The sequence below is a fragment of the Cynocephalus volans genome, chromosome 5 (genome assembly GCF_027409185.1).
Source record: "Cynocephalus volans isolate mCynVol1 chromosome 5, mCynVol1.pri, whole genome shotgun sequence".
NCBI lineage: Eukaryota > Metazoa > Chordata > Mammalia > Dermoptera > Cynocephalidae > Cynocephalus > Cynocephalus volans.
Genome location: NC_084464.1, coordinates 42,921,555 through 42,942,984, shown reverse-complemented (window position 1 = coordinate 42,942,984; position 21,430 = coordinate 42,921,555). Strand labels below are relative to the sequence as shown.

Sequence of the window (21,430 nt, the reverse complement as noted above, 5' to 3'; positions counted from 1 at the left end):
TGAGCCTGTGCCTATCTGAGTTATTAATACTGACTGGTTCTGGTGAGGTGGGGTTTGGGAACCAGGGATTAAGCTAGGAAAAGGGTCAATGAAATATGACATTCTCATCAGTTTAGGGAGAGCAGAGTATAACTAAACTCAGGCTCCATGCCTCCACCGGCAATCCTTCCCTAAAAAAGTACACGTCTTGCAACCTTTTTTCAGTTCTCATTTATTTTTGGCTCTTGGGGCAGTCAACTTTTCAATATGAAAAAAAGCAAGTTAAACATAAAATAGAAATCTGAAGTGTAGGATAGAACAAAACCAAGTGTGGTTGGGAAAGGCAATAGCAAAAGGAAGAGATGAAATGTTGCAAAAAAGATGGAGGGCATCCTGTCCTCTCCTCTGGGGAATGACTCATTTAGGTGGCTGTGTGCACCTTTCTACATGTCAGGGATTTTCTTCCTTCTTTGGGAGTAAGAAAAGGGGATAAGGAGGGCATTTCTGGAGACTTAAGGACCTAAGCTGGTCTCTTCCCCTCTTGATCCCCCCCTTCTCTGATGAGGGGAAAGGAAGGGATCCAAAGTGAGGGAGGTAAAGTGGGAGATGCAAGAATCCCAGTTGGCAGAGTGGGGCAGACCCCTCCAAAGGAAACAGAGCTCAGGACAGAGCCTGAAGGGAAACTGAAATGGAGATAATACTGTTAACACCTCCCCTGAAGCTGAGAGATGGAGCACAGAAATACCTGGAAATTATGACTTAATAGCTGGGATTGCCCTCTCCAAAACTGTTCTAGAATAGAAAGTCCCATCCCCTTCCTTGCAGTGATTTCTACCTGCTATCTTCTACCTCCTTTCCCCCTGGCTACTATTTGGGCTTAGGATGGTGGCCATTTTCTGGGTTTTCTGCTACCAGTTGGCTCTAAATGAAATCTGGATGAGACCCAGCTTCTTGGGAAATTATTCTGAAAACAGAAGGAAATATTAACTGGACAGATGGGAGGAGTGGGGGCACCAAAAGGAAATGCAGGATTTTCCAGAATGGCAGAAATCTAGGTTTCCCAGAGTGGAAAGAGAAAGGAGACATTCAACAAACAAACATTTATTGAGCGCCTATTATATGACAGGCACTGCGCTAGACCCCTCCCCCCGAAAGAACAAACAAGATGGAGGCAGCAAACACAAATTGTGAAGGAGAAGAAAGGGGCAGTTGAGGAAGAAGGCTGAGGGAACTGAGAAGCCTGAGGTGATGGCAGGCTCTGCCTTAGGCCTCCTCTTCGGCCTCCTCACCGAAATCCTCCTCCTCTTCTGCGGTGGCATCCTGGTACTGCTGATACTCAGAGACGAGATCATTCATGTTGCTCTCAGCCTCGGTGAACTCCATCTCGTCCATGCCCTCACCTGTGTACCAGTGGAGGAAGGCCTTGCGGCGGAACATGGCAGTGAATTGCTCTGAGATACGCTTGAAGAGCTCCTGGATGGCTGTGCTGTTGCCAATGAAAGTGACCGCCATCTTGAGGCCACGAGGTGGGATGTCGCAGACAGCCGTCTTGACATTGTTGGGGATCCATTCCACGAAGTAGCTGCTATTCTTGTTTTGCACATTGAGCATCTGCTCATCTACCTCCTTCATGGACATCCGTCCACGGAAGACAGCAGCCACGGTGAGGTACCGACCATGGCGGGGGTCACAGGCAGCCATCATGTTCTTGGCATCGAAGACCTGCTGGGTAAGTTCGGGCACAGTGAGGGCCCGATACTGCTGACTTCCACGGCTGGTGAGAGGGGCAAAGCCAGGCATGAAGAAGTGGAGACGTGGGAAGGGCACCATGTTGACTGCCAGCTTGCGGAGGTCAGCATTGAGCTGGCCAGGGAAGCGGAGGCAGGTGGTGACACCACTCATGGTGGCTGAGACAAGGTGGTTAAGGTCTCCATAGGTTGGTGTGGTCAGCTTGAGTGTACGGAAGCAGATGTCGTAGAGGGCCTCGTTGTCAATGCAATAGGTCTCATCAGTGTTCTCTACCAACTGATGGACGGAGAGGGTGGCATTGTAGGGCTCAACCACAGTGTCGGACACTTTGGGTGAGGGCACCACACTGAAGGTGTTCATGATGCGGTCAGGATACTCTTCACGGATCTTGCTGATGAGCAGGGTGCCCATTCCAGAGCCTGTGCCACCACCCAGTGAGTGGGTCAGCTGGAAGCCCTGCAGGCAGTCACAGCTCTCGGCCTCCTTCCGCACCACATCCAGGACCGAGTCAACCAGCTCGGCACCCTCTGTATAGTGGCCCTTGGCCCAGTTGTTGCCTGCCCCAGACTGACCTAGAATGGGATCAGGAAAAATACTTGATTAGTAAGGTGTGGAAGATACACGACTTTCTCATCTTTCAACTTTTATTTTTATTTATTTATTTTTTTTAAAGATGACCGGTAAGGGGATCTTAACCCTTGACTTGGTGTTATCAGCACCGCACTCTCCCGAGTGAGCCACGGGCCGGCCCATCTTTCAACTTTTAGAATAATTTCCTTAGATGAATCTGCTTTCTCCTTCACCTATGATATACGCCCCCCCCACCCCCCAACAATTTACCAATTAGGGCAATCACTGCATCTGCCCGCTGTGACATATTTCAGAACACAGCCCTGCATAAGCTCTCCAGTACAACAATCACCTCGTAACTCTTCCTCGTAACATTTGCACCCAAATACAGCAAATATGATGGTATCTACTAATATCTTCCGTATAACTCACCAAAAACAAAGTTGTCTGGTCTGAAGATCTGGCCAAAAGGACCTGAGCGAACGGAGTCCATGGTCCCAGGTTCTAGATCCACCAAGATAGCTCGAGGAACATATTTGCCACCTACAAGGAATAAAGTAGAGATGTGAGAGCTTGCAGAGAAGGAGGTAAATGGGGTTGGAAGACAGCCAAAGACCTAAACTTGTCACTTCAGGCCCAGCCACCAGGTGGCAGTAGAGATAGTCCTTGACACTGATGGTGAAAAGGGAAAGGATGAATTAATCGAAAAGAGATTAAGGGGCCCCAGACCCCCAAGTAGGAGAAAGGAAATGGGACCTGAGATTCCCGGGCTCTTGCCTCACCTGTGGCTTCATTGTAGTACACGGAGATACGGTCCAGCTGCAGGTCGCTGTCCCCGTGGTAGGTACCAGTGGGGTCGATGCCGTGTTCATCACTGATCACCTCCCAGAACTGCCGGACAGAAATGAGACCTCAACAGCTCATATCCCAGCCAACCACGCCTCCCGCTGCCATTTTAGTTCCAGATACGCTCGTGGTAGGCCCTGCCGTAGGGCTGACAACCCCTGTGTCTGCCTGCTACACCCTTCGCCTGAACACTCGCACACCCAGGAGAGATGCTTGGGATATAAAACGATGTGCAGCTGGGAAAGCCCGGCGTTCCCAAGCACCAGGGTGGGTGGAAGGAGGTCCACCTCATTTGGATAAGCGCCCCTCCCCGCTCTTCATACTGGGCACCGCCCCTCCACGTCGGCACAAAGACCGGGGTCGGAGAAACTAGCTGCTCCTGCTGCTGCTGCTGCAGTCGACCACCCCCGCCCTCCACGTGACTGCGGCGCACGCGCACGTCGAGTCGCCGACAAAGGGAGGTGTTACGCGTGGGCGGGGCCAAGGGCACAAATTCCGCGCGCGAGGGGCAGGGCTCGGCTCGAACTAGCGCGCCCCCGCTGGCCGGCTGGGCCGCATTGTCCACGCGCGCCAGGGGCTCCAGCCCCGCCCCCACAGGGTCCCGCCCTTCTGCTACAACGTAGCAGCCGCACTTCCTCCACCCCCCCCACCCCCCGCTACACTGTAACCGCGCGCAAAAAAAAAAAAAAAATCCCCCTGGCCTCCGAATTTTATTTCTTCGCTAGCCTTTTACTTCCTTGCTTTAAGTATTTTCTTACTCACACCATTTAGTCCTGAAGGACCCATTAATGAAAAGCACACTCCCCCTTTTCTCTCGTTCTTTCTCCAAATCTGTTCACGCCCTGAGAAGGTCTCTCTTAGAGGCAATGGAAGGAGGTAAAATTAATCTCGTACATACGAGAATTAGCCTTTCATCCACGAAAAACTACGGGACCACCGCCCCTCGGGGATCGCGGGCGCGCTGGGTCCCTGATCTTTTGTGAAGGGTAACGCGCAATGCAGCCCACCCTGGCGCATCGCGTCCCCCACCTTTGCAGAGCTCTCTGCAGTTGCCCGCCCAGTCTTGCCCCTTCCCCCTTCGGTTTTGCCCTAGAACCCCCGCCACGTCGGGACGCACATGGGCAAAACCTCGCTTCGCTTTGTCTCGGACCGTTTCCGCATCTCCCTCACCGGTCCTCAGACCGTTAGAAGATCCCCTTTAAGTAAAATCTTACAAATCTTCGGTCTTCACCCCCAAAACCCAAAGGATCCTTTTAATAGCTACCCAAAACGTGCCTTCCATGAAAAATACCGTTTTTCAAAAACGAATGCTAGCTACAAATGTAAAAAACTTTTGGGAGGGCAAAGCTTGATTAAGGACGAGGAATGCAAATGCCCCACAACCATTCTCCACAACTTATCTGGATTTTTCCTTCTAAAAAGAAATATAGTTAAAAGAGGTTTAAAATTCTTACCTTGGCACCGATCTGATTGCCACACTGACCAGCCTGGATGTGCACGATTTCCCTCATGGCTAAAATTTATTTTAATGTTGTTGCTCGCCTCAGTGTATGTACGGGGCAAGAAAATATTTAATTTCTTTTTTCTCTGCTGGTCGCACGCTGAAAGGATGGAACTTGCCCCAGAGGCTGGAGCAGCGAGGTCCGAACGCGGAGGCAGGAAGGTTCTGAGAGGGAGAAAGGAGAAGGGAGGGGAGGGAGGGAAGGCGGGCAGGGCGGGGCGCGCGTGCGCCGGTGCTGGGAGGCGGGAGAACGCGGCCCGCGCCGCGGTCGGGAGACAAAGCCTCATCCAACCTGGCCCTGATTAGTCGGTGCCGGTCATGTAACGGACGTCCATTGGTCTCTGCGCCAGTGGACGAGCGCAGTTCTCTCTGGGAGTTGTAGTCCTCTATTGTTGTCCACGCTGCACAATGAAGCGAGGAACGGGTGGGTACCAGGTTTTGTTTTCTGGTTTGTGTGGGGTTTTTTTCTTTTTTTTTTTAAATGAATAATGAACCTGCACAATATTCCTTTCCTCTATGCCTGAGGTTTTTTTGGTAAAAAAAAAGGGAGTTTTCGGGATACAGGAATTGCGAAGTCTGGGGTGCCAGAAGTTGGAAGATGGAGTAGGCACGCCCTGAAAACTCCCCGCTGCGATAGTTGTCGGGCAGACAGGATTCATTAGCTCAGCGAAAACTGGGGAGATGTGCTGCATCCCGCTAGGCTACCTAACATCTGGTTCTTTGGTGATACAAGGCTTGAACTTCAGTAAGCTGCTGCTCCCCCAGATACCTCAGGAGGGGATTGTCCTGCTATGTTCCAGTAATAATGTTTCGAAAGAGTAACAAAATTGCAGCAATGGATTTTTAGGATAGAGATGTTGCCTGGAGGGTATGTTCAAAGAATAAATTGAATAGTTTAGAGAAACTGGTATCTGGGATTTGTGAAACCAGAAGTCTTGGTCCATGTAGGGGATTTGGGCTTTGGGGCAGAGTTTGAAGACATCTTGGCCTTGTCGAACAGGGAACTATGGGGTTGAGATGTTGATAGAATTTCATTGTCTTTCCAGCCTGCCTCTCTAGACACCTTGATGAAGTCAGTGGTTTTTCAATTTACTGATTTCACTGACCAAGTGGTGGCCATTGCAACACTTCACGAGCCCCAGGATTGAAAAGGGGGTAAAAGGGGTAATTCATGGGGAAAAATTTTATGGACTCAAGTTAAAGCCCATCTGCTTTGTCCCAGAGATTCACTCATTTGATAGTTACTAAGTGTCCACCAAATCGGGACTAGGGATACAAAAATGATTAAGAATTAACTCCCTGGCCTCCAGGATCTTGCAGTTTGGCAAGAAGTGTATACCACGAGTATGGTAAGCACTGTACCACTGAGGAGATGTGATGTGAAGGTCATTGTCAGTTCACATTTGATCAACACATTTATTTCTAAGTTACCTTCTATGGACATCAAGTTGTGCAAGACCCCTCTATCCACTTAAAATATGTTATGTTTTAGGGCACAATCACAATGAAAGCAGTTGTTTTGTGGTAGTGGAAAGAGCTCAGAATTTAAAATTAGAGGACTTGTTTCAATTTGTCTCTACCTTACATTAACTGTAGGAATCTAGGCAAGTCATTTAACTTTGCAGAGTTTCATATTCCTCGTTTGTAAAATCTACTTCTGCCTATTTAATTATTGCGGACAGAATTGAGGTAATGAACGCAAAAGAACTTCCTTAATTGGGCCGCCCGTGGCTCACTAGGGAGAGTGTGGTGCTGATAACACCTAAGGCTAAGGGTTCGGATCCCATATAGGGATGGCCAGTTAGCTCACTGGGTGAGCGTGGTGCTGACAACACCAAGTCAAGGGTGAAGATCCCCTTACCGGTCATCTTTATATGGGGGGGGGGGAGAACTTCCTTAATTATACGAGTAGACATGTCAAACTGTTATTATTCTCTTCATGACTTATGATATAATGAAATAAATCATTTTATCATCCTTCCCTCACCCCTTGAAAGTTGAAAACAGCCTTTAATAGGGTTAGCAAAACAGTTTTTCTCTGTTCGCCTACGGATCTTTGCTTCAGGATTTTGCGATTAGGAAAATGACCTCAAAATGTCCGTCGGGGACATTCCCAGAAAGAAATGACATGACTTCTATTATACAAGCCAAATCAAAAGGAAATGAAATTCCATTGCAGTGAGGAGTCCTCAAGTGCCACGCCTACGGGCTGTTTTCCCAACTGCAGCCTCCAGCCACGACTGCAACGCGCAACCCATCTTCATTTCTCATGAGTCAGCGGACACCATGCCTGGGAGGACTGAGGAAAGGCGCTCTGGCCGCACCAGACGCATCGGACGACATCTATGGTACAGCCCCTCTATCCGCTGCGGGCAGCTGGCGCCAGACTCTCTGATCGTGGTTTGGAAATCTGCGCGGGAAGCCGATGGTGGGCGGTGAAGCGGTGGTGGGGGGGCTGTCCCTTGGAGCTGCCCAATCGAGGTGCGCTATTCTGTGGGCGCACAGAGGCCTGCGATTAGTCTCACTTCACTGATCTCTGTCTCTCTAGGAAGGCCTCCCAATTTGGTCTGCAAGGGGCGGGGCTTCGGTAAGCCTCGTGCTGGGGGCTTCATCAATCAGCAGGGCTGATTGATGCAGCAGGGCTGTGAAAGACAGCGGCAGGAGCCAATCAGTGGATCGGTTTCCTTCCTGCTCGCGCACTCGCGCCACCCGAGTCGCGGCCGTTACGGGTGGCGCGCGCGGGGCCTCAAAGTAGGTGAGTTCTGGGGGCCTCGCCCATGGCTCCCTGGGTGCCATCTTGATTCCCGCGGAGGGCGGGGGGCATGCCTTGGGTGCCACCCCGACGAGGTGACTTGGAAGTTTGCATCTCGGATTGTCATACTCACCCTTACCTGGCACCCTGCCCCAAGTTTAGGTATGAAGACATAGGGAGACTTTGGACCACAAGGGAACCCACTGGGGTGGGGATCAAAGACGATGACCCTTTGAATTGGAGCCAAGGGTCGTGGGTACCCGCCGAGTTGGCTAATCATAAGGACGAAATTAACACTTTCTCCATGGCGGCGCCCTGCTTTTCTTACCTGTCGACAGTTTCCCTCTAGGGTGGCATCTTTCTAGGTGAATTCCACCCATGCTATTTTGAGTCTCCATCTTTTTCTGTTCTTTCATCAAAATTCATTGTTTGCTTCACGGAGTATCCCAGATACCTCAAACAGCACCAGGTGCTCCATAACCACCTTTGAATGAATATGATGGGCCCTAAGGGAAATAGACACAGTTCCGCTGGTCCAGCCCTGGAGACGGGGTGTGAAGGCAGAAATGGAAAGTTATGGTTACAGTATGGTGAGAAGTGTTAGAGTAGACACAAGTCCATTGACCGCCGTGGAACGCGCAGAATAACGCCAGGAACATCAGAAAGCAGGGAAGACTCCAGGAAACGCTTTGCTGAGAAAGTGACATTTGAATTGAATCTCCGAGAATGGATGGGTAGGAGTTAGACCAGAAGACTAGGAGGGAAGGGCCAAGGAACTGGTTAAAGACAAGGAGATATGGGGGAAAACAGGGACAATGTGTTCAGAGCTTAGGGAGGAGGTCCCTGTGGCAGAATCATAAGTTTTAGAGGGGAGGCATCATGCATTAAGGACATGAGGAGAGGAGGTTCAGATCATGGAAGGTCTTGCTAAGGAGTTTAGATCTTATTTTATGCTGTGGGCATGGAAAGCCATTAGAGAAGAGACATTATCTGGGTGATCTTGGGCAAGTTCCTTAACCCATCTATGTTGCAGTTTTTTTTATCTGAAAAAGTGGAAGATAATAAAACCAACTTTACAGGGTTCTTGTGAAGATTAAATGATTCAGTCAATATAAAGTAATCAGAACAGTGCTCGACACATAGGAAGGTTATATATGCGTCATAATAATGATTCTTTGCAGTTTAGCCTGATAACACTGAAGTGATCTGGTAAAGTGTAAAAAGCATGGGCTTTGCAGCCAGAAGCACATTTACTCCTATCTATCCTCTTACCTACTGTCTTATCCTTAGGAAGTTATTTAATATTTTTAGCATTAGTTTCATAAATGCCTGCCACATGGCTATTGTGCCTGAAACATAATGCCCAACGCATGCTTAGCCTGTGTTAGCAAAATAGTGTTTTTCAAACTGTGGGTTGTAACCCAGCTGTGGATAGTAAAATCAATTTAGTGGGTTGCAAATCAGCATTTAAAAACCAGAAAAGAAAAAAAAGAAAGAATGAATGAAAAATATCAGTGTACTATATGTAGTAAGACTAAGCATTGTTTCTCACAACTTTTATATAAATAACCACATTTGTATACATTTGTCTACTTGGAACCTTATAATGTTTCTTACTTTGCGTCATGGTCCAAGTATTTTTTAAATGGTTCAGAAAGACGACAGAATGATTGGTGGAAAGAGAGGCATCAGGGGCTGGCCGGTTAACTCAGTCGGTTAGAATGTGGTGTTATGACACCAAGGTCAAGGGTTCAGATCACCATACCGGCCAGCCACTGAAAAAAAAAAAAGAAGAAGAAAAAAAGAGAGGCATAAGCTTCCATAATGATCCAGGTTTACCCCAGTTATCAGTCTCCTCTCTGATGCTGTATGCATAAACCTGTGATGAGGATGATGATAATGTGGTTCCTTCACAGATGATGGAGGACACCCAGGCTGTTGACTGGGATGTTGAGGAAGAGGAGGAGACAGAGCAATCTGGTGAATCCTTGGGGTATAGCTTGGAGCCTGCAGGGCGACTGCATGTCTTCAGCAGTGCCCGTGGACCAGAAAAAGGTCAGGGGGTATTGGGTGCTGAAGTATTGGTATAGGTCCTTTATTTTTGCGGGGAGGTGGTTGGAGGTTCGCAGGAAGCTTATATGTATTTCAAGATCTGAAAAACTTTTTTACTGGGAGTGGAGAAGAGGGGGCTGATTGAGTTGATTGCCCCAGGCTAGTGCCTTGGACTCACTGGAAGTGATTTTACTTTGGTAGGAGATGAAGAGGTTCAAATAAAAAAATCCAGTGTGGTCTGGGGTGAATGGTGGTGATGATTGCATAACAATGTGAATGTTGTTAACGCCACTAAAGTGTACACTTAAAATGATTAAAATCGTTAATTTTGTGTTATATATATTTTATCACAATAAAAAAAAATCCAATGCGGATGAATGGGGTATTGCATATAAATAATGCATTGCATATACTCTTCAATGCCTAGATGGCCTAGGGTCTTTTACTTTTCTGATGCATGTGGGGGCCTTGAGTGAATAGTGGGGAACCTAACAGGAACATTTTCCTAATGATAGGCCAGGACTCTGGCCTTGGAACCTATCTACCTCTCTAATTCTTAGATTTCCCACTATACCTCGGGAAGAATGTGGTAGGCCGAATGCCTGACTGCTCTGTGGCCCTGCCCTTTCCATCCATCTCCAAACAACATGCAGTGATTGAAATCTTCGCATGGGACAAGGCACCTATCCTGCGGGATTGTGGGAGCCTCAATGGTACTCAAATCCTGAGGCCTCCTAAGGTCCTGAGCCCTGGGGCGAGTCATCGTCTGAGGGACCAGGACTTGATTCTCTTTGCTGACTTGCCCTGCCAGTACCATCGCCTGGATGTCCCCCTGCCCTTTATCTCCCGGGGTCATCTAACTGTAGAGGAGACACCCAGGGTACAGGGAGGAACTCAACCCCAGAAGCTTCTGTTGGCTGAGGACTCAGAAGAGGAAGTAGGTAAGTTTGTGTATTGGAAGGATGGATGAGGAGATGAGGATGATGAGCGTAAAAATGTCAACTTACTCTGTTCTTGACAGATTCTCTTTCTGAACGGAATGTGGTGAAAGAATCAAAGATCACATCCTCCCCTTTGGCAACAATAGTTCCAGAAAGGTGAGTGCCAAAGGCCAGACACCTGAGTCTTGAAAAAGAGGGAGGACCAGAGCCTGGAGGATCAATCTCTAGGAGAGATAATTATCTGGAAAGTTGGGGCTGGGAACTATATATATTTATTCACTCAGCTGAATTTTTATTGAGCCCCTTTGATGTGCTAAGTAGAAAACTAATTGCTGGAGATAGAAAGACAAATACTACCTTATGTCTGCCCTCAAGGAGCTCACAGTTGAGTAGGATATCCCTTCTTAGGAAGTAGATTCTATAGACTCTTTCTCTTCTTTTTACTTCACAGTGATGAAGAGGGGCCTTCCCCTGCCCCAAGTGGCCCCAGGCGACCTTTTGCCTTCAACTTGGACAGTGACACAGATGAGGAAGAAGGTCAGCAACCATCTGCAGGAGACGCCCCCTCAGCTGCCAGAAGAGGTGCTGCTGCAGAGGCAGAGCAGCCTGAAGATGATGGAGTTGCAACTGAAATCCAGCTCGAAAAGGATCAGCCTTCAGTGAAGGAGAGGGACAATTACTCAAAAGTTGAGAGGAAAGCAGGGAATGGGGTGGTTCCAGTTGGGGTGATTCTGGAGAGGAGCCAACCTCCTGAGAAGGACAGTGACACAGATATGGATGATGACAGCAGGCCTCCTGGAAGGCCAACTGAGGTCCATTTGGAAAGGGCCCAGCCTTCTGGCTTCATCAACAGTGATACTGATGTGGAGGAAGAAGGGATCCCTGCCACGCCAGCTGTAGTTCCTATGAAGAAGAGGCAAATCTTTCATGGAGTTGGTACAAGAAATACTGGGGCACCTAGCTTGGCACATCTGCAGGAGTGCCAAGCTGGTAGTGATACAGATGTGGAGGAGGGTGAGGAACCACTGGCTGTCCCTCTAGAGCAAAGCCAAGCCTCCGTGGTGATCGACAGTGATACAGATGATGAGGAACAAGTCTCAGCAGCACTCACCTTGGCACGTCTGAAAGAGAGTCGAGCTGTTATGTGGAACAGAGATACAGATGGGGAAGAGAATAGGGCCCAGCCTGTGGTCCTTCTGGAACAAAGCCAAACAGCAACTGGGAGAGACAGTGACACAGATGTGGAAGAGGAGGGGCTCTCAGTGGAAAAGAGAGAAACTGTCCCTAAGGGTCACACGGACAAAGCTGGAGCCCTTGTTATAGAACATTCAGAAAAGGGTCAGTCTCCTCTCGGGGACAGTGATGTAGGTATGGAAGCAGATAGGAGCTCATCTGGGATCCACCTGGAGAGAAGCCATGCCTCTGCCATCGTGGACATCAACACAGAAATGGGGGAGAAAGTCCCACCAGGGCCAGCTGTTATACATCCAGAGATGCATCAGGTGCCTGTGGAGGGGACAGATCAAACAGATGTGGAAGCAGAGGGGGGCCAAGCAAAGCTGCCTGTGGTGCCTCTGGAGGAAGCCCAGCCACCTCCAGATGGGGACTGTGAAACAGATGTGGAGGAGGGCATGTCCTCAGCAGCCTTAGCAGTGGCAGACGTAAGAAAGAGCCAGCTTCCAGCAGAAGGGGATGCTGGGACAGAGTGGGCTGTGGCTGTTCTGGAGCGGGAGAGAGCTCTTGAGGTCGGGGCCCAGGGTGGGTCACCAGTGGCACAAGTGGAGCAGGACCTTCTCCCTGTCTCAAGGGAGAACCTCTCAGTTCTGGTGGTGGACACAGGCATTCTAGGGGAACCACAGAGAGAGGGAGCCCAGATCCCCACAGGAAAAGGGACAGAACCAGATGTGGGCGTGACCAAGGACTCCAAAGACAACCATGGTGGTAAGTGCTGGTCTTTCTTCCTCCCTTGACCCCTGAAATAGACAATGGTTCTAAGGGCTGGGGTTGGAGAGAGGATAGTAGAGATAAAGTAAGGAGTTTAGGGTGAGATATGACTTTTTATTATCTATGCTACATTCCTCCCCCATCAGATTCTGAAGATCTGGATCTTCAAGCTACCCAGTGCTTTGTGGAAAGAGAGAATCAGAGCCTAGAAGGTGAGTGAGGACATCTGTGTTATTCAGATCCTGGTGCCAGTGGGAGTTGGGAGATTAAGCTGGTGGTCCTTGAAGGGTGTGAAGGCTGGCGTGGGTAGGGCAGGGGACTGGGAATAGGACCCTGGAGTTCTATGGAGAAGGTGTGCTTAGGCCATCTTTTCTTGTGCAGGAGTCCAGAGCATGGCGGGTGAACCCACCCAGGTCTTCCTTTTTAGTCTACCCCAAGATCCTGGCCCTTCCCGTTGCAGCTTCCAGACCCCAAGTACAAGAAACTTTCCCCGACTCTGTGCCCTCAACTTTGCATGCTTTCTTCTTTTCTCCCTCTATGTGTTTCTTTCATATTTGACTATTTTGCTTGTGTTTTTCCATCTCATCAGAAAAAAATGCCATGTTAAGTCAGACCCATAAACCAATTAGTCTAGATGATGTTCAAAGAGGTTACTGAGGAAGCTTTCATATGAGGGTATGATCTTTTTGAAACAAACATTAAATGTTATAGTTGCCATTTTTATTCCCAGCTTTCCTTTAGTAACCCATTTATATTTATTATTCATGAATTTATCTTAATCCTTTCTCAACCTATTACCTTTCACCCTGTACCTCTGTCTCTCTGTCTGTCTCTCTTTCTTCCTGACTCTTTCTTTCCAGGTGCCCTGGATGAGCCATGGGAGGTCTTGGCTACACAGCCATTCTGTCTGAGAGAGTCTGAGGCCTCTGAAACCCAGCCCATTGCCGCCTACCTTGAGGCCCATGGATTTTGCCTGTCCTCACCTAGGGCAACACCACAAGACCAACATCCAGAGAGCCCAGTCCACACAGAGCCATTAGGGATTCAAGGCAGAGGGATGCCGACTGTGGAGAAAGACCTGGGTACAGCAAAAGAAACAGCAGAGAGGGTGACCCCTGAGAGGGATACCAAGAAATTGTCACCAGAAGGAGAGAGAGAAGATGCAATGGGTGATGAAGAATTAACCAGAGGTATACAGAAGAGAGGACAAAAGCAGATTTTAGCTAGCGACACTTAGAGACAAGAGTTCTGACAAAAAGGTGAAAAGCACAAGTCCTGAGAGGGATAGGGAGAGTTTGAAGATAGAAATTGAGACATCCAAGGAAATACAAGAGAAAGAAGTAGTGAAGCAGACCCTTGAAATATCTGAGAAAGAAATGGAGAGGTCAGTACCACAGAGAGAGTGTGAGCCAGCTGGGTTGGAAGTGAAGGTAACTAAGACTGGAGAGAGGCACACAGAATGGGGAGACAAGGTGGGAGCCAGGACCAGAAAGGACAGCCTCCAGTCCAACACCAGAGCCTAGAAGGGAGCGAGGGACTTTCAGGGACTTGCTTCAGCCCTGGTAGCTTCTGGGAGACAGTCAGGTGGAGGAAGGGAGCCCTAGGAGGCAGCAGAGAGGTAAGTGAAGGCGGCGGGAAACCCCAGATGGCATGCACCCCTTGTGATGATCAACCCCTGAGCAACTGACTGCTTAGAACTCAGCCTCCCTTGTGTTTACTTTCTGTCTAGGCCATTTGAATTGCAAGATGCCACCTGCTGAGCAGGCTTCCAGGGTGAGCTTCTTTCTCTACCTCCTGCTACTCCACAAGTCGTTTCTATATCCCCTCCTATGTCCCTTTCCTGGCCTTGCTTTAATCTATTCCTTTCTCCATATTCTCAGTTTTCCTCCATTTTCACCACTCCTTAGTTGGTTTCTACCCCTTTATCCATGGCACCCCTTGTTTTCCATATCTGTTCCCCAAGTTGTATCGCCCTCTGCCTGACTCAGAAGTCCCTTTCACAGGGATCCAAACCCTTGAGAAAGTCCCTTTCTTTGTGTTCCTTCCCTCTTTGCCCCAGCCTTCCTCTTCATTACCATCATCTATGTGTGGAGAACACCGTACAGTCAGCCCTCTGTATCTGTAGGTTCCACATCCATGGATTCAACCAACAGCAGGTCAAAAATATTTGAAAAAGAAATTCCAACTCTACTGTACAGACATATTTTTCTTGTCATTATTTCCTAAACAATACAGTATAACAACTACTTACCTGGTATTTACGTTGTATTAGATATTATAAGTAATCTAGAGGTGATTCAAAGTATACAGGAGGATGTGCATAGGTTATATGCAGATGCTACACCATTTTATATCAGGGACTTGAGCATTTGTGGATTTTTGGTATCGGGGGGTGTCCTGGAACCAATCTCCCATGGATATGCAGGGACAACTATACTGGTGTTAGGGGGAAAGGTCTGTGAGAAAGAGGGCTGCTTCTTCCCCAAGAAGTTCCCAGTCTAATGGGAGAGAGGTCATAGACAGCAAGAGAAATGCTGGTGAACGTATTCTAACCACAAATGACTATCAAAAACAGTATCCAAGTTCTCTCTTTTCTGTCTGCCTCTTCCTTCCTCACTTGCTTCTATTTCTCCCCAGGGTGATCAGGAATCCGCAGATGCTTGTCTGCCTCCTACAGTGCCTGAAGCCTCAGCCACACCACCACACCCTCTTATCTCTCAGAGCCAAACACATCTTGCATGTCAGCCTCTTCTTTCTCCCTCTGCACCTCCTTTCCAGCCATGCATTCCTAAAACCAGGCAAAATGGGAGTCAGGAAGCTCCAGAGACTCCCTTGACCTCAGAGCTGCAGCCTTTCCACCCCAAGCCTACAGTCAGTCCCCCTGAGTCCTCTAGGATGACACCTTCTCTAGTTTCCAGTACTGCCGTTGAGCCCCACCCTACTTTACCCACAGCCCAGGCTCTGAGCCCTGAGCCCACATCTCGGGCCACTCAGGGCAGGACATGTAGGTCCTCTAGCAAGACTCCGGAACCAGTTGTCCCCACTGCCCCTGAGCTCCAGTCTTCCACCTCCAAAGACCAGCCTGTCATCCCTTGGCCCACAACTCAGGCCTCTCGGGGCAGGACCCGTAAGTCTTCTAGCAAGGTCCCTGACCCAGTTGTCCCCACAGCCCCTGAGCTCCAGCCTTCCACTTTCAAAGACCAGCCTGTGACCTCCAAATACACATCTCGGGTCACTCGAAGCAGGACACATGGATCCTCTAACAAGGCTTCTGAACCAGTTGTCCCCACTGCCCCTGGGCTCCAGTCTTCCACCTCCAAAGACCAACCTGTCATCCCTGGGCCCACATCTCGGGCCACTCGGGGCAGGACCCGTAAGTCCTCTAGTAAGACCCCTGACCCAATTGTCCCCACAGCCCCTGAGCTCCAGCCTTTAACCTCCATCAACCAGCCTGTTACCCCCAAGCCCACATCTCGGGCCACTCGAGGCAGGACACATAGGTCTTCTAGCAAGACTTGTAAACCAATTGTCCCCACAGCCCCTGAGCTCCAGTCTTCCACCTCCAAAGACCACCCTGTCATTCCTGAGCTCATATCTCAGGCCACTCCAGGCAGAACTCATACATCCTCTAGCAACACCCCTGACTCAGTTGTCCCCACAGCCCCTGAGCTCCAGCCTTCCACTTCCAAAGACCACCCTGTCATCCCTGGGCCCACATCTTGGGACAGTCAGGGCAGGACCCATAGGTCCTCTAGCAAGACCCCTGAACCAGTTGTCCCCACAGCCCTTGAGCTCCAGCCTTTAACCTCTACCAACCAGCCTGTCACCCCCAAGCCCACATCTCAGGCCATGAGAGGTAGGACACGTAGGTCTTCTAGCAAGACCTCTGAACCAGCTGTCCCCACAGTCCCTGAGCTCCAGTCTTTCACCTCCAAAGACCAGCCTATCATCCCTAGGCCCACATCTCGGGCCACTCGGGGCAGGACCCATAGGTCCTCTAACAACACCCCTGACCCAGGTGTCCCCATAGCTCCTGAGCTCCAGACTTTATCCTCCAAAGACCAGCCTATCACTCCCAAGCCCACATCTCGGGCCACGCGAGGCAGGACATGTAGGTCTTCTAGCAAGACCTCTGAACCAATTGTCCCCACAGCCCCTGAGCTCCAGCCTTTAACCTCCAAAGACCAGCCTATCACCCCCAAGCCCATATCTCAGGCCACGCAAGGCAGGACACGTAGGTCTTCTAGCAAGACCTCTGAACCAATTGTCCCCACAGCCCCTGAGCTCCAGCCTTTCACCTCAGAAGACCAGCCTGTCATCCCTGGGTCCACATCTCAGGCTACTTGGGGCAGGACACATATGTCCTCTAGCAAGATCTCTGAACCAGTTGTCTCCACAGTCCCTGAGTTTCAGCTTTCTGCATCTAAAGACCAGCCTGTGACCCCCAAGGCCACTTGGGGCAAGACTCATAGGTACTCTAGCAATACCCCTGACCCACTTGAACCCATAGCTCCTGAGCTCCTGCCTTCCACTTCCACCAACCATCTTGTCACCCCTAATCCCATCTCTCAGGCCACTAGGGGCAGGACACATAGGTCCTCTGTTAAGACCTCTGAACCAGTTGAAATGACAGGCCCTGATCTTGAGCCTCCCACCACCACAGACCATACTGTCACCTCTGAGGCTGTAGCTCGGGGTGGTCAGAGCAGGACACTAAGGTCTTCCACAACATCTGCCATGCCAGTTCCTACCACCCCTGGTTCCCAGTCTCCTGTGACCACAGCCCAGCCTGTTCTCCCAGAACCCATTCCTCAAGCCAGTTGCAGCAGGAGACAGAGGACTGCTGGGGAGCCTGACTCTCTCACAGCTCCCATTTTCCACAGACCTTGCTCTGCACCCTTTGAACCTCAATCCCGATCCTCAAGGAACCAAAGACCAAGAACACTGAGAGCAGTTGAGTCCCTTAGGACAATTTCTGAGCCTTCCTTTCCCCAGCTTCTTGAGGTGCCCGCTCATATTCCCCAGGTAGAAACGGTGGAAACAGCAGGTAAATTTGGGTTCGCTCCAGAGCCCCAGCCTAAGGCCTCTCAAAGCCACAAGAGGCCTTTAGCTACCATGGATTCACCCCCACATCAAAAACGGCCCCGCAGACGGGAAGTCCCCCAGAAGACATTGTTACTCAAGGAAGAGGAAGAAGATGCCGCAGAGAGGCCAAGGAAGGAAGAGGTGAGGAGAGGGCTGGGGCCACAAAGCTGGGGAAAAGGTCTTTAGGGCTCAGAAACTCCCACCAAGATCTTTCTTAGCCTCAGGATGTAGTGGTTCCAGGACCAGTCAAGAGAAAGAGAGACCAGGCAGAGGAGGAACACAAGGGAATACCGAACCACAGCCTCCGACGGACCAAACCCAACCAAGAACCTACAGCCCCCAAAGTAGGAGAAAAGGGGCCTGGGACCTCACAGGAGACAGATGTGGGAGGAAGGGAGGAGACTAGGGGATTGTAGAGATGGGTTCTGATGGTGTGGTTTGCTGTGACCAGCTCAGGCTAACCCCTCCACAGGTGCTCTTCACAGGAGTGGTGGATACTCGTGGAGAACGGGCAGTGCTGGCACTGGGGGGGAGTCTGGCTGGCTCCGTGGCAGAGGCTTCCCACCTGGTCACTGATCGAATCCGCCGAACAGTCAAGTTCCTGTGTGCCCTAGGGCGGGGGATCCCCATCCTCTCCCTGGACTGGCTGCATCAGGTGAGAGGCCAGGGAGGTGATCACAGACCAATAGAGATAGTGACAGGAAAAGACTGCTCACATAGCGCTCTAGAATGTGGGAGAAAATAAGTTAAAAAACAGCAACAAAATGCGGGAGGAAAGAGGGGATACAGGAAGGCAAGGGGGGCTAGTGAGGCATAAGGCATGATTCGTTCAAGTATTTTGTGATCTCTCTACAAATGCTAGGCAGGAGCTGGGTGGGGGATGGGCTGAGCTTTGATGGTGACTGCTACCCTCCTTAGTCCCGCAAGGTTGGTTGCTTCTTGCCCCCGGATGAGTATGTGGTGACCGATCCTGAGCAGGAGAAGAACTTTGGCTTCAGCCTCCGGGATGCCCTGAGTCGGGCTCGGGAGCGAAGGCTGCTGGAGGTTAGAGGCTATCTTCTACCCCATTTGTCAACCCTCTCTCCAGAGGTTTCCCAGTGGTCAATGACCTCTCAGTGCATACATCCTCTGTCTCCACCAATTCTTTCTCTTAGGGTTATGAGATTCATGTAACCCCTGGGGTCCAGCCTCCACCACCTCAAATGGGAGAGATCATTAGCTGCTGTGGAGGCACTGTCCTACCCAACATGCCCCGGTCCTATAAGGTATGGTTGATATGTTCTGGGTCTGGTGAGGTGGCAGTTACAGAGGTGGCTGGGATGGCAAAAGGTTGGAGAAAAAAATGGAGGTACAGATAGTAATATAGAGAGTGGGAAAGACCTATGGTATAGAAAGGGATAGGAACAAGGGGAAGAGATCTACTGATACCAAAAGGACTTACTTTTATTTTGTATTTTTAAAATCTTCAAATATACACAAAAGGAGAGAGAATAATGAAATGCAGTGAGTCCTCCCCATATACCAATCACCCAGATTCAACAGTTTCATTTAGATCATGCTACATTAGCTCCATCTATCCCTTTTTTCTTTTTTCTTTCTTCTTTTTGTTTTTGCTGAAGTATCTTAAAGCAAACTGCAAACATCGTATTATGTCCTCCTACATACTTAAGTATACATCTATAAGAAATATGTAGGGCCGACCCCGTGGCGCACTCGGGAGAGTGCGGCGCTGGGAGCACAGCAGTGCTCCCGCCGGATGGCCGGTGCGCTCACTGGCTGAGCGCGGTACGCCGGTCACAAAAAGACTAAAAAAAAAAAAAGAAAGAAATATGTACATTTTCTTACATAATCATAATGCCATTATTGATCTCTACCAAAATTAACAATAGTTTCTTGGTCATTTTCTCAAACTCCATTAATCAAATTTCTCCAGTTGTCTGAAAAATGTCTGTATACAGTTATTCAAATCAGGATTCAAATAAGGTCCATGCATTGCTGCAATTGTTGTATCTCTTAATTCTCTTTTACTCTAGAGCATCCCCCAGCCCACCCAGACTTTTTTATGCCATTGACTTCCTACAGAAACTAGGTCAGTTGTCCTTTAGAATGTTCCCCAGTCTGGAGTTTTCCATTTGCTCCCTTGTTGTATCATTTGTCTTGTTCCTCTAGCTTTTATATTTCCTATAAATTATAGTTAACTTTAAAAGCTTGAATAGGGGCCGGCCCGTGGCTCACTCGGGAGAGTGCGGTGCTGATAACACCAAGGCCCTGGGTTCGGATCCCATATACGGATGGCCGGTTCGCTCACTGGCTAAGCGTGGTGCTGACAACACCAAGTCAAGGGTTAAGATCCCCTTACCGGTCATCTTTAAAAAAAAAAAAAAAAAAAGCTTGAATAAATTTAGTTTCAACTTTTCTGGCAAGAATACTTGATAGACAGTACAGTGTGCTTCAGATGACTTTATATCAGGAGGTATTATTTTAGTGATGCTAAGACTGATTAGTGAGTCCTGAACCTATTTCTAGGGTTCTCTTTTATCCCGACTTTCTGTCTTTGCTCTGTCTTCCCTAGCCTCAGAGAGTTGTGATCACATGCCCCCAGGACTTCCCTCGATGCTCCATTCCATTTCGGGTTGGGCTGCCCCTCCTCTCACCTGAGTTCCTGCTGACAGGAGTTCTGAAGCAGGAAGCTGAGCCAGAGGCCTTTGTCCTCTCCACTTTGGAAATGTCATCCACATGAAAACCCCAATATCCTTTTCCCTCCCCGACCAGTAAATAAAGTATTAGAAAATATTTGGAAGAAAGAACTCAGAGCTTTAAAAGGATTGGGTTATACTGTCCTGCAACATGGGTGGGACTTGGAGCTCCACTGGCGCAATCGGTTAGTGCGCGGTACTTATACAACATGGGTGGGACTAGAAAGGTTTATGAGAAAACACAAAGATAGGGAGATTGGGAGCCATAGATTTTCTAAAATGGCCGTTTTATATTTGTGTGTGTATGTTTGTGTATGTGTGTGTGGCTGGCTGGTACGGGGATACAACCCCATGATTTGGGGGTTATAAAGGCTGTGCTCTAACCAACTGAGCTAACCGGCCAGCCTAAAATGGCCATTTTAAAACTGGCCAGACCCACGCTCGTATATCTTAAGTGGGTGGGTGCCCATCTTTAGCCGGACTGACGCTGTTGTCGCTCCATGGCACGCACAGTATCCTGCCTCCTATTCAGACACCATCTCTCTTCCTCTTTTCTTGCTGGGATTCTTACTTATCCTTGAAAGACAGTGGAAACAGCTTTGGCCTCAGGAACTTGAAGGGATGCTTGGAGTGAGGGTGGAGTTGTGGATGTAACTCCTATATACTAAAATATTTTCCTCTCCCCTGGCCTCTAGAAGCATCTTTTAGCTTTGAGCAAGTCTCTGCACTTTTCTGGCCCCCTTTTCCAGCGTTTATAAAATTAGAGCTAAGGCTTGACTTCTGTGAAAAATAAATATTCACTCTGTGCCTTATGGTGTAGTGTAGTTTTTTGTTTTTTTTTGTTTTTCTTTTTGGTCTGGGTCACGAGACATAAACTGTTAAAAAAAATAGCTATGTGGACTTGTATTTAATTTATCATTATCTTCTATTTAGGGAAAATTATGTCACATTTGTTAAATTAAAATTTTAAAAGTTGGTTGATTACAAGGATGTGGAGAAATTGGAACCCTTATACATTGCTGGTAGAAATGTAAAAATGGTTTAGCCTCTGCAGTAAACAGTTTGATGATTCCTCAAAAAATTAAACATAGAGTTACCATATGACCAGCAATTCTGCTCCTAGGTGTATACCCAAAAGAATTGAAAACAGGTGTTCAAATACTTGTACATGAATTTTCATATCAGCACTTTTCACAAAAGCCAAAAGATGGAAACAACAGAAATGTTCATCAGTGGATGAATGGAGAAACAATTGTGATATATCTGTGCAATGGAATATTGTTCAACCATAAAAAGGGATGATGTACTGATACCT

General features: G+C 48.8%; 2 protein-coding genes across 4 annotated transcripts; one reads left to right on the top strand and one right to left on the bottom strand.

The window, feature by feature from the left end:
• Positions 1-195: 195 nt before the first annotated feature.
• On the bottom strand, positions 196-4,812 carry TUBB (tubulin beta class I). The gene is made up of 4 exons (XM_063098182.1): positions 4,599-4,812; positions 3,081-3,189; positions 2,731-2,841; positions 196-2,300 (listed from the first exon to the last, which is right to left on the bottom strand). The coding sequence occupies exons 1-4, from the start codon at positions 4,653-4,655 to the stop codon at positions 1,243-1,245; spliced, it is 1,335 nt and encodes a 444-aa protein (XP_062954252.1). The 5' UTR covers positions 4,656-4,812; the 3' UTR covers positions 196-1,242.
• Positions 4,813-7,354: 2,542 nt separating this feature from the next.
• On the top strand, positions 7,355-20,923 carry MDC1 (mediator of DNA damage checkpoint 1). Of its 3 annotated transcripts, XM_063097040.1 has the most exons (14): positions 7,355-7,400; positions 9,314-9,452; positions 10,010-10,390; positions 10,471-10,546; positions 10,842-12,331; positions 12,481-12,546; positions 13,195-13,524; positions 14,064-14,107; positions 14,972-17,560; positions 17,638-17,763; positions 17,892-18,074; positions 18,338-18,463; positions 18,574-18,684; positions 19,992-20,923. In XM_063097040.1, exons 2-14 carry the CDS (start codon positions 9,314-9,316, stop codon positions 20,157-20,159), a joined length of 5,829 nt encoding a protein of 1,942 aa, XP_062953110.1. In that variant the 5' UTR covers positions 7,355-7,400; the 3' UTR covers positions 20,160-20,923. The 3 variants fall into 3 exon arrangements, with proteins under 3 accessions (XP_062953110.1, XP_062953112.1, XP_062953111.1); XM_063097042.1 differs by lacking the exon at positions 10,010-10,390; XM_063097041.1 differs by lacking the exon at positions 17,638-17,763.
• The last annotated feature ends 507 nt before the right edge of the window (positions 20,924-21,430 follow it).